At 36.8% G+C, this 20,766-nt stretch overlaps 5 protein-coding genes and 1 non-coding gene across 8 annotated transcripts; 3 read left to right on the top strand and 3 right to left on the bottom strand.

The window, feature by feature from the left end:
* Positions 1 to 2,844: 2,844 nt before the first annotated feature.
* LOC18021684 (probable DNA double-strand break repair Rad50 ATPase) lies at positions 2,845 to 4,902 on the top strand. 2 transcript variants are annotated; one of them, XM_006403687.2, is made up of 4 exons: positions 2,845 to 3,337; positions 3,916 to 4,026; positions 4,306 to 4,386; positions 4,521 to 4,902. In XM_006403687.2, exons 1-4 carry the CDS (start codon positions 3,116 to 3,118, stop codon positions 4,590 to 4,592), a joined length of 486 nt encoding a protein of 161 aa, XP_006403750.1. In that variant the 5' UTR covers positions 2,845 to 3,115; the 3' UTR covers positions 4,593 to 4,902. The 2 variants fall into 2 exon arrangements, with proteins under 2 accessions (XP_006403750.1, XP_006403751.1); XM_006403688.2 differs by having other exon boundaries at positions 4,512 to 4,869.
* A 1,045-nt stretch (positions 4,903 to 5,947) lies between these two features.
* Positions 5,948 to 7,898, bottom strand: LOC18021683 (fructose-bisphosphate aldolase 8, cytosolic). The gene is made up of 3 exons (XM_024157669.1): positions 7,689 to 7,898; positions 7,085 to 7,312; positions 5,948 to 7,001 (listed from the first exon to the last, which is right to left on the bottom strand). Exons 1-3 carry the CDS (start codon positions 7,714 to 7,716, stop codon positions 6,181 to 6,183), a joined length of 1,077 nt encoding a protein of 358 aa, XP_024013437.1. The 5' UTR covers positions 7,717 to 7,898; the 3' UTR covers positions 5,948 to 6,180.
* Positions 7,899 to 9,403: 1,505 nt separating this feature from the next.
* Positions 9,404 to 12,614, bottom strand: LOC18021682 (delta(14)-sterol reductase). Of its 2 annotated transcripts, XM_006403685.2 has the most exons (13): positions 12,458 to 12,614; positions 12,227 to 12,344; positions 12,070 to 12,140; positions 11,870 to 11,926; positions 11,680 to 11,771; positions 11,289 to 11,336; positions 11,020 to 11,140; positions 10,885 to 10,931; positions 10,681 to 10,762; positions 10,453 to 10,529; positions 10,253 to 10,372; positions 10,042 to 10,116; positions 9,404 to 9,767 (listed from the first exon to the last, which is right to left on the bottom strand). In XM_006403685.2, exons 1-13 carry the CDS (start codon positions 12,512 to 12,514, stop codon positions 9,614 to 9,616), a joined length of 1,119 nt encoding a protein of 372 aa, XP_006403748.1. In that variant the 5' UTR covers positions 12,515 to 12,614; the 3' UTR covers positions 9,404 to 9,613. The 2 variants fall into 2 exon arrangements, 1 of the variants encoding a protein (XP_006403748.1); XR_002900264.1 differs by lacking the exon at positions 9,404 to 9,767 and having other exon boundaries at positions 10,677 to 10,762.
* Positions 12,615 to 12,902: 288 nt separating this feature from the next.
* Positions 12,903 to 15,169, top strand: LOC18021681 (CBS domain-containing protein CBSCBSPB3). Its single transcript, XM_006403684.2, has 2 exons — positions 12,903 to 13,157; positions 13,401 to 15,169. Exon 2 carries the CDS (start codon positions 13,443 to 13,445, stop codon positions 15,084 to 15,086), a length of 1,644 nt encoding a protein of 547 aa, XP_006403747.1. The 5' UTR covers positions 12,903 to 13,157; positions 13,401 to 13,442; the 3' UTR covers positions 15,087 to 15,169.
* Positions 15,170 to 15,612: 443 nt separating this feature from the next.
* TRNAL-UAA lies at positions 15,613 to 15,695 on the top strand. The gene has a single exon. It is a non-coding gene; the product is annotated as a tRNA-Leu (tRNA).
* Positions 15,696 to 15,890: 195 nt separating this feature from the next.
* On the bottom strand, positions 15,891 to 19,253 carry LOC18021680 (bifunctional enolase 2/transcriptional activator). The gene is made up of 15 exons (XM_006403683.2): positions 19,095 to 19,253; positions 18,777 to 18,840; positions 18,542 to 18,606; positions 18,404 to 18,451; positions 18,214 to 18,300; positions 18,050 to 18,130; positions 17,854 to 17,955; positions 17,682 to 17,762; positions 17,336 to 17,473; positions 17,165 to 17,242; positions 16,890 to 17,084; positions 16,750 to 16,800; positions 16,527 to 16,667; positions 16,346 to 16,402; positions 15,891 to 16,249 (listed from the first exon to the last, which is right to left on the bottom strand). Exons 1-15 carry the CDS (start codon positions 19,158 to 19,160, stop codon positions 16,169 to 16,171), a joined length of 1,335 nt encoding a protein of 444 aa, XP_006403746.1. The 5' UTR covers positions 19,161 to 19,253; the 3' UTR covers positions 15,891 to 16,168.
* Between the last annotated feature and the right edge of the window lie 1,513 nt (positions 19,254 to 20,766).

Raw genomic sequence — 20,766 nt, 5'->3', positions numbered from 1 at the left:
AAGCCGTGCTTACCATGTAGTGAAAAAGGCTTTCGCCTCAAATACCCAAAATATGTTAATTTTTCAGGGCCTCCATTTTTTTAAGAGGTAGTTAAGTGGGTAATGGTTGACATGAGGTCTTTTTTACATAAAATGTTTTCTTATTTTTGTTTATAAGAGAGAAAAAAAGGAATAGATATAGGAAATTAATTAAAATTACCTTCTCCCAATAGTTGATTAAGATTTGTTTAGATTATCGGCTTTATGACATCCTAAAATAAGAGCAAAACCCTAAAGTCTAAGAGAACAAAAAAAAACTCATAGATTGCTTATCAGATATTGCTGACGATTCTAGTTTCAGTTGTTTTGGCTGAAAAAAGTTTTTTAAAGTTGAAGTTGATAAAATCTTAGTTGTGATCAACTATGTCACAAGAACGATTGAATGACCTAACTAACATATCTATAGAAAGAGAATTAGTTAAAGACCTCGATTATGAAAGTTTGGTGAAAGAGTTTATTGAAAAAGAAATAAAAAAGATTATGTCTTAATTAGTTTTTTAGATTAAAATTTTATTTTTTGAATATTTTATATGATTTTAAAATTATAATATATTTTTATTAGAAAATCTTTTTTTTAAATGAAAAAATGTCTCATTTTTTTAGTTTGTCTTAAGTCCCCATAAACTTTCGCACAGCACTGCTACCACCCATCAAATCATATATATGATTTTAGGTGAACTCTCTCCATCATGCTGCTACATCAGCATTTCAATGGAGGACACCTGTCCTTTCAACTAATTAATAAATCATAAATTTTAAAATTAAAAATTAAAAACTAATTAATACCACTATTTCTAACTTAACTATTCTATTTAATGTTTATTTCATATATATTTATGTTCATAACTATTAAGTTACATTAATATTAAGGTTTTTCACATTCCTAACAAAAATAAATAAACAACATTTTTAACTTTTTCGTATTTGTCTAAAACTTTTTAATAATTTTTTATACTAACTTGATACTTTTCTTCCGGTTTATCCTCTTCATAAACACTTTTTCGAAGCTTGTTGTATGAAAAAATGTAAAAATATAGCGTTATCTTCATTCAAAGATTTGGCGGTTTTTATGGGTCAAATATAATATTATTATAACTGCATTTTATTGTGAAATATAAAGTATGAGGTGGTTCTTGCAGAATCAAAGCAATTGTACATGTCATAAATTTGAGAACATTAAAAATTAGAGGTAATTATATGTTTTCAAGCAATTCAACCAAAAAAATATGACTTTTATCTACGTCTTTTTTACTTATAACATGTTTATGATTTCTAAAATAGTAGAATAATTTTCCTAATTACCATATTTCAAATCCTTAAAAAAGTTATTTGTTTTACTAAGAATTTATTTTTAAAAAACCTAATACTAAACAATCAAACAAATTATCATATTCTTATAATTAACTATATATATAAATATATATCAACACAAACAATATTTTTAAAAATATTATGTGAAACAAAATTTGCGCGTATGCGCGGATACAAATCTAGTTTGATGCAAAATACAGAGTTTGTTAAAAGAAAAGAGTTCTTAGTATCATATTATCCAATTTTCGAAATTCGGTAGATTTAAAAGAATAATTAACATTACTATGTGGTAAGGAAAGTGTAAAAAAAAGCTAAAAAACGGCCAATTGCATTATAATATCTTCATTCGGCTTTAGCTTTACAGCCGTCAACTTTTTTATTTTTGAAAGATGGTTTCATTTAAAATTCGAGAACGCCAAGTGGCAAACTTTTGCATTTACTAACAACAATAAATGATACACAACTGAAGGAAAACAATAAATGATTCCTGAAACTGACCGTCAACATATTAATGTCAAAAGACCACGACAAAATCAATAGTTAGAATCTTCATATGATAAAAAGAAATCGACGAGAAAGATATTAGAATATATTTTTTTTCATTTCCAATCATTTAGCTAAGAGAAATATAAAAACATTTTTTTGTGATTATCCCAGATCTTATAACGGTTTTGTTTAATCGTTGAACAAATTACATAATCACATATAGGAGTATATAAAAAGAAGTGTTTGGCATAACTGTTTTTTTTTTAATATAATTCTGGTTGTTTTTCGAAAATTCTTTTAACTAAATTTCAATAAACTTTTTAATACCCCAATTTTTTGTAATATTAAAACAATTTAATAATATACTATTGAAGTTCAATATATTCTGTATCCGTATAACTGCAAATATCTACAGTTATCGCCAAATCTCCGAATATATATAGGCTATAGATCAAAGCGATTAATCTACTATAGATGTACGGATAATTTTCCAGCATCTTTTAAAAAAATCAATTTAATTTGAAACAAAATAGATTTGAGAACGAGTAAGATAATCATCAGAACGCAATTAAAAGTATTGTTTGAGAACTACGAACTAAGCGGATACGTAAAACAATAATCATAAAATGTAAAATAAATTACATATGCAATACTATTACAATTTAATAATATTTTGAATAGTATAAATTTTTTTTTTAAAAAAAATCCGTATCAGTATCTGAAACTATAATCGGAATATTTGCAGCTATATCCAAACCTCCAAGTATTTAGGATTCGATCAAGGCGATTATCTAATCGAGTATTACGACTAAGTTCTCACCAGTCACCACATATTTTAAAAAAGGTCTAGTTTGAAACAGAACTATATATGTAAAAGGGAAAAATAATCATCAAAGGACACGTAATTAAAGTATTTGTTTGAGAGCTACGATCTTAACGGATACGTAAAACAGCGATTAAATAAAACAAAAGATATTAAGAGAAAGGAAACAAAATATAAAAGAGTGAGAAGAAGAGGACAGAGAAGAGCCAGTGAGAGAAGAGAGCTTTACCACACACAAACCCACTCAGAAAACTCAAAATCCACCACACCCCATCCGCCATTAAAAGACAAAAGCTTTTTGCTTAGATTCAATCCAAATCAGTAAAAATAGGGTTAATCGAAGAACCTCACCGGAATTCCACAGAGGAATTGCATCGATCGCGTTCCTGCTGCGGCTTGAGGAAGAAGAAGAACAGTGACAGTAATCAACAGAAGAAGAAGGAAGAGAAATCGAAGATGGAGACGAAGGAAGCGCAGCCTCAGAACCAGCCGATGGTGAGCTTGAGCTTCAGCAGTCAGATGTCTAGAGAAGACGAGGAGATGGCTCGCTCTGCTCTCTCTGCGTTTAGGGCTAAAGAGGATGAGATCGAGAAGAGGAAAATGGAGGTTCGTGAACGGGTCAAGGCTCAGCTGGGTCGAGTCGAGGAAGAAACCCGACGTCTCGCTCATATCCGCGAGGTTTGTTTTCATTTTGCTTTTAAAAAATTCAATAAAGTCCAAGATCTCAAACTATTTTCCGGGAAATTTGTTTGAGATTTTGAAGCTCAATTTCAATGGTTTGAAAATTAGACTCATGCACGTTTACCTTCGTGTTACTTTGTGTGTTGTGATTCAAAATTCGTTGTTGTTCTGTGATTTTAGAGGATTAGGGTTTTAAAGATGTGAACTTGTTGATTCTGATCTCAGGGGGTCGAATGGTAAAGTGGAACAATTTATGTTTTTTAAAACTTGAAAACTTCAAAGTATAATCTCTAACAGAAATGGTTAAGCTTGGAATCTAATTTGGGTCATGATCTCATCTTCTGATTATAATTTAAGCTAATGATTCTGCATGCACTCAATTTGTTGATTATTAAATGGGTTTTGAAAGTTTCTGGTGATTAGATTACACAATCAAGTGAAAGCTACGATTACACTTGAAACGCCGGAGATCTCTATGATTTGGACATGAACATTTGCTTCTTCTTGTTGAGTTCACAAGTTTTGTTCTCAGGAAAAGGTTTAACTTTGCGGAAATGATCATGCTTTTGTTTCAGGAGCTTGAAACTATGGCTGATCCCATGAGGAAGGAAGTTTCTTGGGTGCGTAAGAAGATTGATAGCGTCAACAAAGAACTCAAACCGCTAGGCGCTACAGTTCAAAAGAAGGTAAATATTTTTCGAGAGCAGTTGCTATTGATTACCGGTAATAAATATTTCTCATGACTGTTTGCTATAAAAAGTTTTTGACTTTACCAAACCCGAACTCAAACTCCAAATGCAACTCTCAGATGTCAACTAAAAAGGTTTTGGGTTGTTATGATGTTGACAAAAGGTTTGATTTTGCAAGATTTGGGTTAACGATAGTCAATATTTTAAGACTTGTTATGCCATTTGCTGAACAAAACCTGAAACTCATGTTTTTTGTTTGTGTGATGACATAAACAGGAAAGGGAATACAAAGAAGCACTGGATACATTCAACGAGAAGAACCGCGAGAAAGTTCAGCTGATCACCAAGCTAATGGAGGTTAGTTTCGAATTCTCGGTTCTAATTTTTACTGAATCAATAGAACAAAACCGAGTTTTTTTTGCGCTGAATATACATTGACCGTGTTGGTTTGTTTTCGTTTTCTAAAACTTCTCCCTGGGGAGATGGGACAGTTGGTTGGAGAAAGCGAGAAGCTGAGGTTGAAGAAGCTGGAGGAGCTTAGCAAGAGCATAGAAACTGAGTGATTCAATCTCAAAGTCAAAGAGACCAGCCAGTCAAGAACTAATTGGGCTTAGGGTTATGGTTCTATTTATTGTAATTTTTTAATTTATTTTTCACTTTGGAAGATGTGAAATTCGTGTGGTTTTTTTAGTTTATGGGTGTTTTAGTTTTTTTAAATGGATTGTGGGTTGATTTGTAAAATTATGATGGGTGTTTATGTTTTTGATTAACCAAATTAGGGAAGGGATATGGGATAATGCTTAGGCTACTGAATGCTAAAGGGTTTGTAAGTTTGAATTATCTTTCTTTTGTTCTAAAATATTGTTTTATTTATTTTAAAATTTTAGCTTTATTTTAATTTCTTTTCCCCCCAACTATTTTTAGCTTTTTCACTTTTTGGAAAACTACCCTCTCGCCGACGAGCTTGTGTTTTTGAAATTGAAAAGACTTCCTTCCAAAGTACATTATGATTTCTTTGCTTGACTCGCAATAGACGCAACAAAATTCGGATTTGAACATTTCCCAATTATTTGTTTTCAAACTCAAACGCTTAAGATACTCTGTGTTTAAAAGATCTATGTTTTGGATTTTTTACACATATTAATATACAATCATTACTTATTTTTACTAATTGTTTAGTTTTATTAGATTAATATCAATAATTGATCTAAAGTAGAACACATAGCTAATCTACACCAATTAGTCTATAGCTAACCAAATCGAACATGTAATCTTATCTACCAGTTCCCTTTTTCTTTTAATGAATAGTAAATTAGAACAGACAAAGCAATGTGCTAATCTATATATCACCAAACTATTTTGTCTAATATGATCTGGAAAGCAACTGCTTTAATGATATTTGGTGGATAACCACTTGAAAAACACCATTTAAAAAGTAGGCCCATTATGAGGCCCATCATATCATAAGAGTAATTAGCGAATCACATAATACTTTTAACGCCAAAATTGCATATAAACGATACCTATCTAATTCTACATTAGTCGTTGTTCATCTCATTACAGGCACTGGCATCTATACAGGTGGGCTTTTGACGCTTTCATCGGAGAATGCATTTGAGGACAGTGAACTACTGAACTTATATATGTTTAGAAAAAAAAAACACTCAACACGGTCTTACCAAAGACGTTGTTCGGTTATTGGAATATTGGTTCGGTTACATGATACATTTTTTTTAGACCATTTAAACCAATTATTAAATAAAATGACCTTCAAATTAATTTTAAATTTATGGCCCAATCAAATGGTTGATGGGCTGTCCCTAAGCATGAAAATTTATATAACAAGCAATATTAATTATATTTTTTTAAATATTTCATTTCCTTTTTAAGTGTGAGCTTCAAATCAAAATATAATCTATTTTGGAAAAAATAAACTTTCAAGAGTTTTATTAAAACTAGTTTCTCAATCCATAACATAGACTCGGCCCTGCCGAAATCAAAACACAAATCGAAAAGAAACTGAAAACAAACAAAAAAGCATTCGTTACTCCGATAATGTCAAAAGAAAAAAAAGAGAGAGTAAAAACCCTTAGAAATACATCGAGGGCGATGATGACGTCACAACAGAAACCATTGACGACGACGATTCTCTCAGTACTTGTAATCCTTCACGTGAAGGCTCTCAGCAGCTCCATCACCAAGCTTAGCATCACCTTTGTAAGTCCCAAGCGTGGCTTCAGAGTTAGCCTTGCACCTCACATACAAAGCCTCTTGAGCGGCCTTGACGTTCTCCTCTTTCCCTGCCCATGTCTTCAATGTGCTCTGTTGCAACGCACGCCCGAACGAGAAAGACAACGACCATGGCTTCTTCGTCTTCAACTGGTTCATCGCGTTCAAGTTCTTGGTTGCTTCCTCCTCACTCTGTCCACCGGACAAGAACACAATGGCTGGGACAGCTGCTGGGACGGTTCTCTGAAGGGCACGGACGGTGTGCTCAGCTATGACTTCTGGTGCAACCTTGGGACTGTCTGAACCAGGCGTGACCATGTTAGGCTTCAAGAGAGTTCCTTCAAGCAAGACGTGGTGGTCGCTAAGAGCCTTGTAGCAAGCTGCAAGGACACGCTCGGTCACAGCAGCACACTTGTGGATGTCATGGGATCCGTCAACGAGGATCTCTGGCTCAACGATGGGCACAAGACCGTTCTCTTGGCAGATAACAGCGTATCTGGCTAATCCGTAGGCGTTCTCGTGGATGGAAAGCTCTGATGGCTCGTTCTCGCCGATCTTGAGGACTGCACGCCACTTGGCGAAACGAGCACCAGCCTCGTAGTACTTCTTGCAACGGTCGCCGAGACCGTCAAGACCTTGAGTGGTGGTCTCACCGTTGGTTCCGGCTAGCTCGACGGTACCCTTGTCAACTTTGATACCTGGAAGAACTCCTCCTTCCTTCAAGATATCAACGAATAGCTTGCCTGCGTAAACACAATCAAATCAGAAATCTCGACATACACATACAGTGAATTACATGGACAAAAATAACGATTTGAATTCGTACCATCGGAACTCTTCTGGTAAAGAGTTTCCTCGAAGAGGATGACACCGCTAAGGCAAGGGAGAGCACCAGGAGCGGTGAAGAGAAGCTCACGGAGAGCACGTCTGTTGGTCTCAACGTTCTCGACGTTGATGCTCGCGAGACGCTTTCCGATTGTGCCGGTGGATTCATCGGCGGCGAGAATACCCTTTCCGGGTGTGCCGATGTAGGCAGCATTAGCGATCAGCTCATCTGCCAAGGTTTCAAACGTATAAATTATTACGAAATTACTGACAAAACCAATCGATCGTGAATACAATTGATTAGATCCGTTTACTTTACTATGACAGATTGATCAGAGAAAACACCATACGAGTCTAAAACTGATTTTGAACACTGAATCAGATCTACGATAGTTTTTAACCATAGAAATCGTCAACAGATCTAATTCAAATCCCAGAAGAAGCAAACTAGTCAGATCTAGACAGATAATTACGCGAACAAGAAGCAAAACAACAGATCTAACGATTTCAGGAGGAATACACACAATAAACGAATTGAATACATGTAAGCTGCGAACGATGAGATAAACGGATTCGAGGAAGAGATATAGGGAGAGATATTTTACCGGCGAATTTGCTGGTGAAGGCAGACATGGTTTTTGACGGAAAGATCGAGAAATTGAGAGAGAACGATGCGGAAGAAGGAAGACGAGAGACGAAGCAGGTGGACCAGTAGAGGAAAAGGCTTTGGTTTTTATAGCTGAGGCTGAGAGTTTATTGGTTGGTGAAAAAAGTAAATGAAGGGTTAGATCTGTGGCATGTTCTCCAAGAAACAGCTCTTCAGCCGTTGGATCTCACGTGGTTTTGTTGGCAGTTTTGGCTATTCTCGGTTCTACCCCTTCTAAAATGTAAATAAGAAACGGAGTTGGAGAAGGGTAACTTTGTCACTTTCGAACTAATTAAGGAAAAGCATGAATTCGGCCGCACCAGGGCTCAAACCTCCGCCGGCTCAAACCTCCAAGCAAATTATAATTTAGTTTGTCTAATATAAAATTTTCAATAATTATGATTATAGAATTTCTTTATTTCTCATAATGAACACTTTGACAGTTTGACTACGACATCAATAGAATATTCTTATTAAAAATGCTAGATTCACATAAAAATGTGACTTCGAGATCTCCAAACATAAATAATTAGATCTGAGATGTAGAGATATAGACACATAAACAAAAAGAAAAATGGAAAATAACTGCAACTCTTGAAAGCCATGAATCATCAACCCATCAAAGTCTTTTTGCTTGAATGCTTTCTACCGACACGACGTACACTATGGAAACTTTTCCATTTTTTTCTTGAGTAAATGTGTCCTTATGATTTTTTTATGGGATTTTTGTTTTTTTCTTTTGGGATTTTTACCTGCAAATATTCGTAAACCGATACATCTCTAATTATAATAATTTACTTGGTTTAGACATTTTTTGAACTACATGATTTTGACATGTAGTAGTTAGTATTCACCTTATTATTAGACCTTGATGTTTATACAATTGAAAACAAATTTATAGGATTTACTAAAAGTAAAATATGATCATAAATGGAAACAAATATTGTTATGGTATTTAAGAAAAGGATGGTTAAAATAGAAAATAGGAAAGCAAAGGAAATAAAAATCCACCAAAGAAATATAGAATTTAGAAATATTTACAGTATATAAAAAGATATGTAAAAATTGACAGATGTCTACGGTCTGTTTCCAAGTCGATTAGATGGTAAAATAAACTTTTTAGCCTTTTTGTCCATTTCTTAAATTCCGTTAATGTCTGACAAAACAAAAATGTTCTTGATGACCTTAAAAAGAATACTCCTCCATTCTTATTATTATTATTTTTTGCCTTTTGGTATGCAATATGCATCAATAATGTCCTTGGCTCCTTGCATGAACATACATACACATTTGTTCGTCTATTAGTAGTGTTCCATTTCCTTGAATATAATATTATATTGACATTTACATCATATCTGATGTAGTGGACAATGACATTTTTTAAAAAAAATATAAACGTGGACAATAACATTTAGTCCTTTACATTACTGTATGTGTATATATATACAGTATATTATGTCTTCGTATAGAAAAATTATTGAGTTGAATTTACATCTGTGTTTGAAGATAAGTTGTCCAAAACGTCTGATTGTGTCGTATTTGTCAAAGTGATATCTTGAAGTTGTCGCTTGGATAGTTGGATGGAATAATCTGTGGTACGCTCCGACATTGAAATAGACAAATGAAGTATGAAAAATAAGACATTTGATGATATAATTGTTTAAACATGTTCCATGCTAGTTACAACAAAATGAAGCTAGTTTTAAGGAGGTTCGGAACATTTTGATTTCCATGCCAGATAATAAAAGTGGAATTCTCAAACGTGTTCATCAAAGCATCAATCTAAACATTGCTAAAAGCCATAGTGAAACCTTTATAATTTCACATTGAAACAAGAATATGAAAGAAAGACACGAGAGAACGAATCTTAAAGACTTGGCAGAGTTAATAGACGTAAGGAAGGATTCTATAGGGGACAAGTCTAAGATACTCAGCCCAGATCTCCTTGTACTTCTCTGCACATCGAACCTCGTCTCTTCGTTCTCTCCATATTAACAGTATCAGGAGGTATATCGGGTAGAAATATGGAACTGGAGAACTGAGAGTACACAAGACAACATAATACAAAAAGCCCTGATTAGTATTGTCTAAGTGATCAGACAATGAACTTGAAAAGATATGTAATGTTCAAATGGTGGTCTTAAAGATAGAGAATCTCAGACACTACCAATCAAATTCTCAGTTTTCAGGTCAACATCTAAATCTTAGCCAAATCGGTATTTGGAACTCTTGACTTAGAAAAGTTTTGATATTGGTATTGATTTCTTCATGACTTTAGTAGTTGTAAGATGAACTCAAGCACAACAAGTTACCTTATTCCACAGGGCAAACTGAAGGACAGAGCAAGCATCAAGTCGCCAAGGTAATTACAGTGCCTTGCGATTCCCCTGTAATGTTTAAAAACAGCATCTAAGTAATCGAAATGTAGCATTGTTCACCACAATCAACAGATGTACAGTCAAAGATAGAGACGGCGAAACCAAGCAAAGAAACTACAGAAAAAAAATGGAAAAAAGATCGTACCAATAGCCTGAAGCCAGCAACTTTCCTCCAACGACCACTGGAGGCTTACCCCATATAGGGGTTTTAGGGTTCTTTTTAAAGATATGTTTTTGTTTGTTAGCCCCTCGAAAAACCATGTACCTGCCAAAAAAGAAAAACTTGTGGGTTTTTAAGTTTAGTTTCTTTAAAACTGTAAAATAACACAATGACTCAGAACTTACCCTATCAAGAACACAAAGCAATTGGCTACAATAGCAGGAACTGTTAGCTCTACTTTGTTGTTCAAAAGCCACCAGCCCTGTACCAAGAGCAGACAATCCAGTCACATAGTGATCAAGCATTCAAAAACAATATTTTTTTCCGATAACAACTGTTACATGCTAAGAAGATATTATCTATAAGATGAATTTAAGTAAGTCCTGATTGTGTTTAAGCTCATAGTTACATGCCTGAATGCTAAAAGTGAAAGGAATCCACAGGAGATCTCCAAACACCAGCATGAAGCCTAACCTCTCTGCAATTATGTCCCACCTGAAAAAATATAAAATCAAAATCGACAAACAGTACTTAGAAAGACCAAAATCGTTGAGACTGATGGACATGGTCATATTTTGGTAATAAACATATGTCTGCTCAAGATGCCATGAACTTACGTAGAGGTCATGTATTCTTCATGAACAAAGTAGTCCAATATATATAACTGCAATTACAAAGTTAATCAAAACTAACGAAAATGGGATGATCAGAGAACTTCAAGAAACAGGAGTTGTAAGTAAACCCAAATGTACCGCACAGAAGATCTGGTAAAGAATCATCGACTGACTCAAGGAACCATCCTGCGCACTTTTTGCCAGAATAGAGAGATTGATAAGCAGCCATCCCATCATCCCGGCTCTGACAAAGAAAAACCTACACAAGTAATAATTCCCATCATTATAAATATGCATAACTTCAAACTGTATTATAAAATTGCTACTCGATATGTTTACTAAGCAAACTGAAGCAGTGATGCTGCCCGAGCTTACAAATAGAAGAAAAATACGGAAAAACTGATTACTTAAGATCGATGCCCAAAAACTGAGGATTCAGCTGAATCCCAAACCACCTATCACATGAAACAAACAAGATGAGTAAGAAAATCAAAGCAGTTGTTTGAAAAAGCAAGTGAAAGACATAAACCAGAGCTAAAGCTAAAGTCACTGGCTCATTTCTGTTGATAAGATTATAAAGGAAGCTACAAGCCTACAACCATTCTGGAAGAATTACTCATGACTCTACAAGGTTCTTTAAAACCATATTGTCTACATCGTTGTTTCATATTCTATATTGTACCAGATTATGTGGATTATTTTCTGACTTTCGCTCTACCAGGAGTTATATATATAACTATAATACAGCGGTTTATGGGATAAGAAATGAGTAGATGTACACATGTATTATGCTAGTACCAGTCATGTACAAGATTTCCGGAGACATGAGGCTTAAGGGAAGAACTCTTATCCGAGGAACTGCGACCAGTAACATACAATGCTAATGTCACCTAAATATTAAGAGAAGTCATGGAGATTAAAAACTTCACCACAAAAGCAAAGTTCTAAGGCACTAATAAGACTAATTTCAAGACAATCTCAATCTTACCAAAACACAGAAGATAAAAGTAGCTGAGAGTAGCTCAAGCCCTCTATCAGCGACCACCTGCAAACATCACGAAGAGTATTTTAATGCAATAGCAACCTAAACTCTCGTTTTACCAAAAAGTATCCTAATACGGTTTCATATAAACACAGTTGCATATCTTAATATTGGTATTGATGATCACAAAATGGTACTACGCTTACAAGAGGTGATACAATGCCGAGTTTTGCACAGATTCCCAAAATAGCGACCAGTAATGTTAGTGCGAATAGACCTGAAAATTTAACAAAATTAATGGTAAATAAATTTTCGAGCTCACATAATTTATCATGAATTTAGATAGAGACTAAATCAGATCACCATTGCATCGGTAACGAAGCTGGGAGCCATCTGGTAAAAGTACGCCGCGAATAACTTTTCCGGGAAGAATTTCTCCAGCAACGGCCAAGTAAACGAAGTAAAACACCAGCACATAAACCTAAAATCTCGGAATTTAATTGAGAAACCCAGAAGACGAACTGATCAGAAGAAGACTAAAAATCGCAAGAACAAATTGCGACACTGGATCAAAGCTAGAGAGAGAGAGCTCACAGATTGCGATGAGGGAGTGAGAGACTGTAGAAGAAGACGGAGATCCATATCTAGCATTAGCACAGGGGATTCAAAGTAGACGATGAAGCATTCGAATCAACTGTATCGCCTCTCGCTTTGTTTAATTCAGATGCCAGACGAAACCATTTCAATTTTTTAGTGGGAAGCTCGTGGACTCTGATGAGTTCACTTGTTTTAGTTAGGGAACATTTGCAAAACAGCCCTTAAACTCTTAATTTCATACGAAAAAATCATAAACTAAACACTGTGTCGTACCAAAGCCTTGAATTGCTAAATGAAGTAATATAATTTTGTCAGTTGACCAGACGCAAAGCAACCTATGATTTTGTCAATATATTTTTGTCATTTGATGCTAAATTTGTATTTTTATAGCCATTAAGTCATTTAACCGTTTTAAATATTTTTTTCAATTTAAAAAAGGAAGGGAAGTTCATACATTTACAGCCAAAATTTGATTTTCTGCTTTGTTCTTTTCGTTGACCGGATTTGTTTTTTCGTTTCTTTTGTATGGAAATTTATTCAATTTTAGATTTTCTTATATAATTTATGTTTTCAACAAAATTAAAAAATCAAGTAGAAGAGGGTGGCGAACCACCACACATACGCGGAAGAAGAAAAATCCGATAAAATAGCTAAAGACAATTGTTCTTAGTGCTCGAGCAGGTGGAACTGGAACAAGGTAAAAAAACACTAATCCCTCTCTTCTTACTCAAATTCTAGGGTTTCAAGTTTTCTCCTTTCTTCTATTGCTCATCTTCATTTCCCATAAATCCCAATCCTTTTCTCCTCTCTGTGTTGATTCTCTGAGCAAATCGTCCTTAATGCATCGTGATATAAATTGGGCTTTATTCAGATGTGTTAGCATTTGAATTGATTGGTGAAATTTTGATTTCTGAACCTCTAAAGCTCTATCCTTTCTCAGATTCAGGATCTGAAAGAAACCCTTTTGATTGATCGAATCGATATGAGTACTCAGGCGACGGGGACTTCTTCGCGGAGGAGCACTTCTTCTGTACGGCGAGGACCACCGGCCTCCAAGAAAACTCTCCAATCAGAAAACGGAAGCATCGTCAATGGCAACACCTCCAAACCCAATTCACCTCCTTCTCAACCTCCTTCCAACGTTGAGAGAACAGTCAAGAAGCTTCGTTTATCGAAAGCTCTCACTATCCCTGAAGGAACCACTGTCTTTGACGCTTGTCGAAGAATGGCTGCTCGACGTGTCGATGCGGTTCTCTTGACTGATTCAAGCGCTCTTCTCTCCGGGATCTGCACCGACAAAGATGTAGCTACGAGAGTGATCGCAGAAGGGTTAAGACCTGATCAAACTCTTGTCTCCAAGGTCATGACAAGGAATCCTATCTTCGTCACGTCTGATTCGTTGGCGATAGAGGCTCTTCAGAAGATGGTTCAAGGGAAATTCAGACACTTGCCTGTTGTGGAGAACGGCGAAGTCATTGCTTTGTTGGATATCACAAAGTGTCTATACGACGCCATTTCTAGGATGGAGAAAGCTGCTGAGCAAGGCAGTGCTTTAGCAGCTGCAGTGGAAGGTGTGGAGAAGCAATGGGGAGCTGGATACTCTGCTCCGTATGCTTTCATCGAAACTTTAAGGGAGAGAATGTTTAAGCCAGCTTTGTCTACGATAATCACTGAGAATTCAAAAGTTGCGCTTGTATCACCATCAGATCCTGTCTATGTTGCTGCAAAAAAGATGCGAGATTTACGAGTTAACTCTGTGATTATCTCCATGGGGAGCAAAATCCAAGGGATCTTAACTTCAAAGGACATTCTGATGAGAGTGGTTGCGCAGAATCTATCTCCTGAAACGACTCTTGTGGAGAAGGTAATGACACCTAATCCAGAATGTGCTTCCCTCGAGACGACGATTCTTGACGCTTTGCATATAATGCATGACGGCAAGTTTCTACATCTTCCGATTCTAGACAAAGACGGATCAGCTGCAGCTTGTGTAGATGTTCTTCAGATAACTCACGCAGCTATCTCAATGGTCGAGAACAGCTCTGGAGCTGTGAACGACATGGCAAACACGATGATGCAGAAGTTCTGGGACTCAGCTCTTGCGTTAGAACCACCTGATGATTCCGACACTCAAAGCGAAATGTCGGCGATGATGCATCACTCTGATATTGGGAAGCTCGCTTCTTACCCATCTCTAGGACTAGGGAACTCGTTTTCTTTCAAGTTCGAAGATCTCAAGGGCCGTGTGCATCGTTTTACTTGCGCTGCTGAAAACCTCGACGAGCTGATGGGTATTGTGATGCAGAGAATTGGTGGTAGTGACAACAACGATAAGGAGCAACGGCCTCAGATTATATATGAAGATGATGAAGGCGATAAGGTGTTGATTACATCGGATAGCGATTTGGTTGGTGCTGTTACTCTTGCTAGGTCTACAGGACAAAAGGTGTTGAGGCTGCATCTGGACTTCACAGAGACAACAAGGAGCTTGAGCTCTGAAACGGGTCAACTCAAGAAAGCGGAAGGAGGCGGATGGGTATCATGGCGCGGTGGTGTTGTGGTTACAGGAGCTCTTGTTCTAACGAGCGTAGCCGTTGTTGTTTACTTGAAACGCTCAAAGATGTGATTTTTACTGATTGGGAGGGAAAAAAATTATATTTTTTTGGGTAAGTTTCAATACAATTTGTCTCTTTGGGTTTACATGTTTTGCGGATGCAAAAAAGAAAACTTTATTTCCTTATGAAATTTAATTAAAGGGGAAAATACCCTCTGTTCAGAAGAGAAGATTAGATTTGACAGAGTTTATGTAAAACCTCTGAAACCGAGAAAAATAAAACCAGGGAATGTTGTTGCACTGCAGTTTTTGATATTTGATCTATTATGGGATAGCTTGCTTCATTCTTGTAAATGTATTGTTGTTGACTGTGTCGAACTGTTGTTACCTTACCCAACGAGATTGTTGTGTGGATGTGAGTTAGAAAGAGGAACTTATTTAGAAAATGGAAATTTGTGGTTGTTTGTGTTATATATTTTGAGGCATGAGCTTTTCGATATTGAATAGGATTTGTGATGTGGTTTGATGTTGTCATCGCGAATGTCGAAATGAATTATGATAACTACATATTCTACAGATGAGCTAAGTTAACAGAAGCGCAGGTTTGCCCGAGAGGTTAAGGGGGAAGACTTAAGTTCTTCTGCACATAAGTGCGCGTGGGTTCGAACCCCACAGCCTGCATTCTTACATTTATTTATCTATTCTTTTAGGAAAGATCGAGATACGTTTTTTTTGTTCTTATTATTAGTTTGAAGATGTAGATTTCGAGTTATGTGGCTAAATTTTTGAAGGAGACAGCTTGGAGCAAATCGATATCCAAACGTTGTTTTCAACCTGACTGACACACTTTGTACGCCACTTGAATTTTACGATTGGTCCACGAAAAGTGGTAGGTGATTGATTAAGAAGATCCCCTCTTGGATATGGAATATCACGAGATAACAAAACAAGAAAAGGTAATATAATAATAAAAGTAGGGCTATTGTCCTTTGAAAAGGCATAGCTCGTCTCGTGCACCCACATGATATCCAAACACAATGTTCTCTACCAAAAACAAGAACCGACTCAGCTGAAAACAAATGAAAACAAAATCCCTTTATTTGACCTTCAAAGCCTCAAACATTAATCAAACTCAGCTCTGTGTTAGAGTCTCTCTAGTAAGGCTCGACTGGGGTGCGGAAGTTGGCTCCTGCATACACTGCCTCTGCTCCAAGCTCCTCCTCAATTCGCAATAGCTATTCATTATATCACCAACATTACGAGCATCAGTCTAACGGATATCTACTTTGAAATTCTATCAATCAAACACAAAACACATCTTGTTTCCGAACCTGGTTGTATTTGGCAAGACGCTCTGATCTGCAAGGAGCTCCGGTCTTGATTTGACCCTGTTAAGATATAAACAACAATTCCCAGAGACTCATCAATATCATGATTTAATTTGATTTGGACAAGACACGACAAGAAATTTCTTGCAGGGAAAGTTTGAACTGCTAAGGGGTTTTGACTTACGGTTGACAAACCGACAGATAAATCGGCAATGAAGGTGTCCTCGGTTTCTCCACTACGGTGGCTAGCCATCACTCCCCAACCAGCTCTCTTTGACATCTTAACCGCCTCAATACTCTCAGTTACAGATCCGATTTGGTTAACCTGTTCATACATTCACCAGGGATTTATATTTAACACTATTTCAAGGACTTCAAAATGACGCATAACCAGTAAAGATGTTTACCTTCAAAAGAAGAGCATTGCAAGACTTTTCACTGATCGCCTTGGCAACCCTCTGCATACAAAAGAGTGTTAGAGATATAACAGCTTTGAGAGAGAAAGAGAGAAAGTTGAAAGGCTAACACTTGTTTAACAATGGCAGACCTTGGGGTTGGTGACTAACAGATCATCACCGACAATCTGAACTTTCTCGCCACACTCGCCGGTCATTTTAGCATAGTGCTCCCAGTCGTCTTGGTCAAATGGGTCTTCAATGGATACAATTGGGTACTCAGCAACAAATGATTTGTAGAGGTCCTTGAGAGCTTCTCCAGAAATCTTCTCAGAACCATTGTTGTTCTGCAAATACCCAAATTCATTGTTATTGACTTCTTTCTCCAGCCGGTTTAGAATTTTTTTAAGCAAAAAGGCTAATTTACCTCTTCTTTGAAGTTCAAGTCGTAGGTCTTGTCTGACGAGTAGAACTCAGATGCAGCGACATCCATTCCAATGACAACCTACAAGATTATGACTGAAACCCGTTAGTTTCTCTGCCTATGGATAGATTACAACGACATGTACACTAGTCTAATTACGGGTAAGAGACAGACCTTGCCAGTGTATCCCGCCTTCTCGATGGCAGTCTTGAGCAATTCAAGACCTTCCTTGTTCTCCTGAATATTTGGTGCGAAGCCACCTTCATCACCAACGTTTGTTGCATCCTGACCGTACTTCTTCTTAATCACAGACTGAAATTCACATGAGAACAAGAAGGATGAATTTGTCAGATAAAGAAAATGCGTGAGCATAAATGTTAAACCGGAAGAATCAATCAATTTATTATCAGTAAGTTACAGGAGTAATGAGGAAATACACGTTATTATACATTTAATAGTTCTTTAATCATTATTAATCATAATATGAAGACCTCAAAGACCAAAATGAGTCGAGATTTACCTTCAAGTTGTGGTAAACTTCCACACCCATTTTCATGGCTTCCTTGAAAGATGAAGCTCCAACAGGGAGAATCATGAACTCCTGCAAACACCAGTTGCATGTCCGAAATTTTAAGAACTAGAGAGTCTTTTCGTTATATACGTAAAAGAAATAGAATCAAACTAGTTCATACCTGCATTGCAAGCTTGTTTCCTGCATGTGATCCACCGTTGATGACATTGAAGGCAGGAACTGGTAGCACCAACTTGGGGTTACCAGCAAGATTCGCAATGTGCTGCAACAAGATAAGTAGCAAAGCAAAGGAGTTAGATAAAGTGCTAAGAACTAGAAAAGACGAGTTATAACTTATAAGTACAAGATCATAAAACCTTGTAGAGAGGAATTCCACTGACAACAGCGCCAGCTTTGCAAACAGCAAGAGAGACAGCAAGAATAGCATTGGCTCCAAGCTGTAAACAAACACAGGAAGCAAGCTTATTAACATCATCGCCAGTCTCAAGAGAATGCACAAACAAGAAGTATTCTAAAGCACCTTTTGCTTGCACCAGCCCCACTCATTTTGGGTACCATCAAGTTCGTGAACCATGAAGTTGTCAATAGCAGTCTGCTGGGTAGGGTCCTGAAACAAGCAAAACAAAAAAAAAACAAAAATTTTAAGCAGGTGATCCAAAACATGTAGAAACGTTTGATGTAATGCAGAGAGGGTTTAACAAGTGCGTCACCTTGCCAATCAATGCTGGGCCAATGATTGAGTTAACATTTCCAACAGCCTATAAACATCAATAAGAAAACATTTGTTAAACGAGAAAAGTCTCATTCGGACAACATTTCATAACAAGAACCACAACACACAAACTCACCTTTGAGACACCTTTGCCAAGATAGTCAGATCCTCCATCCCTCAGCTCAAGGGCCTCATAGACTCCTATGGCAAGTTTACAACTAGTTAAGGTTTAATCTAACCACACATTCACATATCCATATAACCCAAAAAAACGAATAACATAAGCTACAGAGAAATTATCTGGTGGGAAAAACAAAACTATCTAGAAAGAATAAAACACAAACACGACGAGTTTCTCAAAAGTGGCATACCAGTGGAAGCTCCACTTGGAACGGCAGCTGTGACCTTCACGCCGGTGGATGTGTGGATATCGACCTAAAACCCGATGATAAAATCAGAAAAATCATTTAGTCCTCGTTCTGCTCTCAAATCGATCAGTGAAAAGACGATCGGACAGTGATTCGAGCAACCAAGTAGGGAGATTCTAATTTAAAAGATCGGGCTAATTCCGATCCGTCGTACAGATCATCGGAGATAGAACAGAACCCAATCAGCGAGAAAATCGATTACAATAAAAATTCGACCTCAAACAGTGAAACTCATCGGAAGCGAAGAAGAAGAAAACAAACCTCGACGGTGGGGTTTCCACGGCTGTCGAAGATCTGTCTAGCTTTCACAAGTGTGATAGTGGCCATAGTCGATTAGATCTTGGAGAAAGAGAGACGAAGATGTTGCTGAAGAACGCTCGTCGTAGCTTTGATTCACACTGAAATTTCCCGGATTAGAACGATGTTTCCTATGCTCTTTAGCTTGATATATATATAACGGGAAAGGAAAAAAAAAAAATGTTCATGTTAGATTACAGCCGTCGGATCAGAAGTATTGGGATCTGGTTATAGCCGTCCGATCTAAACAAATCAGAAACCGTTAAAACGTCGCGTTGCACGCCTTTTGCAGACGACCAAAAGGTTTATTTTTTCGCTTTGCCCCTTGTCCAAGTAAAAATACGACCTTGGGGAATCAGCTAGACACTATAACAAGTAATAAACTAACAAGGAAACTGAATATTTATTCGAACAGACGAATGTGGAAACTTTATAAATTTAAGCTTATGATGTAGCATCTTCTCTCCGTAACCCCAAAGTGTGTGTTAATTAGTAACAATTACCATATACCAGAACGTTCCAAAAAAAAGAAGACAATTTGTATATATGTTTACAATTGAATGTAAAGGAAAAGTTGAATGTTGTAGAAAAGAAAATTGTGAAAGGTAAGAGCAACCTCAATGGGAGAGATTTACGAGGGTCTTCAGACCATTATTTAATTAGTTTTTGAGTAAAAAGTGTGAATAGAAACTGATTCTAGAGACTGGTGTTTTAAGCTGTGCGATGGAGAGATTGATATGAGTTTATTTTTTAAAAAATATTTTTTACAAGGAAGATTTGATACAAGGAAGATGAAACGCGTGATTGCATTTGGGCAACAATCGTAAGCTCTCGTTCTCTTCGAATTCACTCAAACAAACAGAGCAATCAGAACCATCGACGAATCCTTCACCCTTTCTGTACTTGTAAACCGTGATCGATTTGATCAGTGTGTCGTTAAGGCCGTCGCCGCTAGCCGCCGCATTCCAATTTCCTTGCCGGGATTCGACGGCGGAGGAGGAGAACGCACCGCCGCGATCACGGGTTTAGCGGCGATAGCAGTATTTTGAGATGAGAGTGTAGTAGCTGACGAGGATGAAAGCGCTGGCGAGGAGTCCGATTAGGGCGATGAGGAGAGGGGAGAAGTTGGAGGAGGAAGAAAAGTCGTCGTCTTCGTCGAGGAAGAAAGAAAGGAGGAGGAGGGAAGATGGTGGTGTTGCTGTTCGAGAAGAGAGAGAGAGCAAGAAAAAGAAGAAGGAGAGAGAGAGGAAGGAGATGGTGAAAAAAATCTTTCACACTTTTTAACTAATGTAAACAACCCACGTGTGGGAAGAAACGATACAAAACGTCCCCAAATAGAAGATGTTTCTGCCAAATAAGAAACGATGCTGCATTTTTTTATTAATAAGTTTCTGCTAAATACCCTGTAAATACCCCGTTAAAGATGCTCTAAGGGTCGAATGTTTAGGATTTGGGATTTGGACCCCAAGGCAAGAGTTTGTGTCTGTAATGTAATAAATCATAAACTCAAGGACAGGTGGGATAACAATTGCAGCTACCAACTCAGGTTGACGCATATTCCTTTCTCATCTTTAATTTTTTTCAACACCTTCTATTTTTATAACGCCTGTTTAATTAATTTTAATTTTTTAAACGG

This window comes from Eutrema salsugineum, unplaced genomic scaffold (genome assembly GCF_000478725.1).
Source record: "Eutrema salsugineum unplaced genomic scaffold, Eutsalg1_0 scaffold_16, whole genome shotgun sequence".
Taxonomy (NCBI): Eukaryota; Viridiplantae; Streptophyta; class Magnoliopsida; order Brassicales; family Brassicaceae; genus Eutrema; species Eutrema salsugineum.
This window is presented reverse-complemented; position numbering and strand designations above follow the sequence as displayed.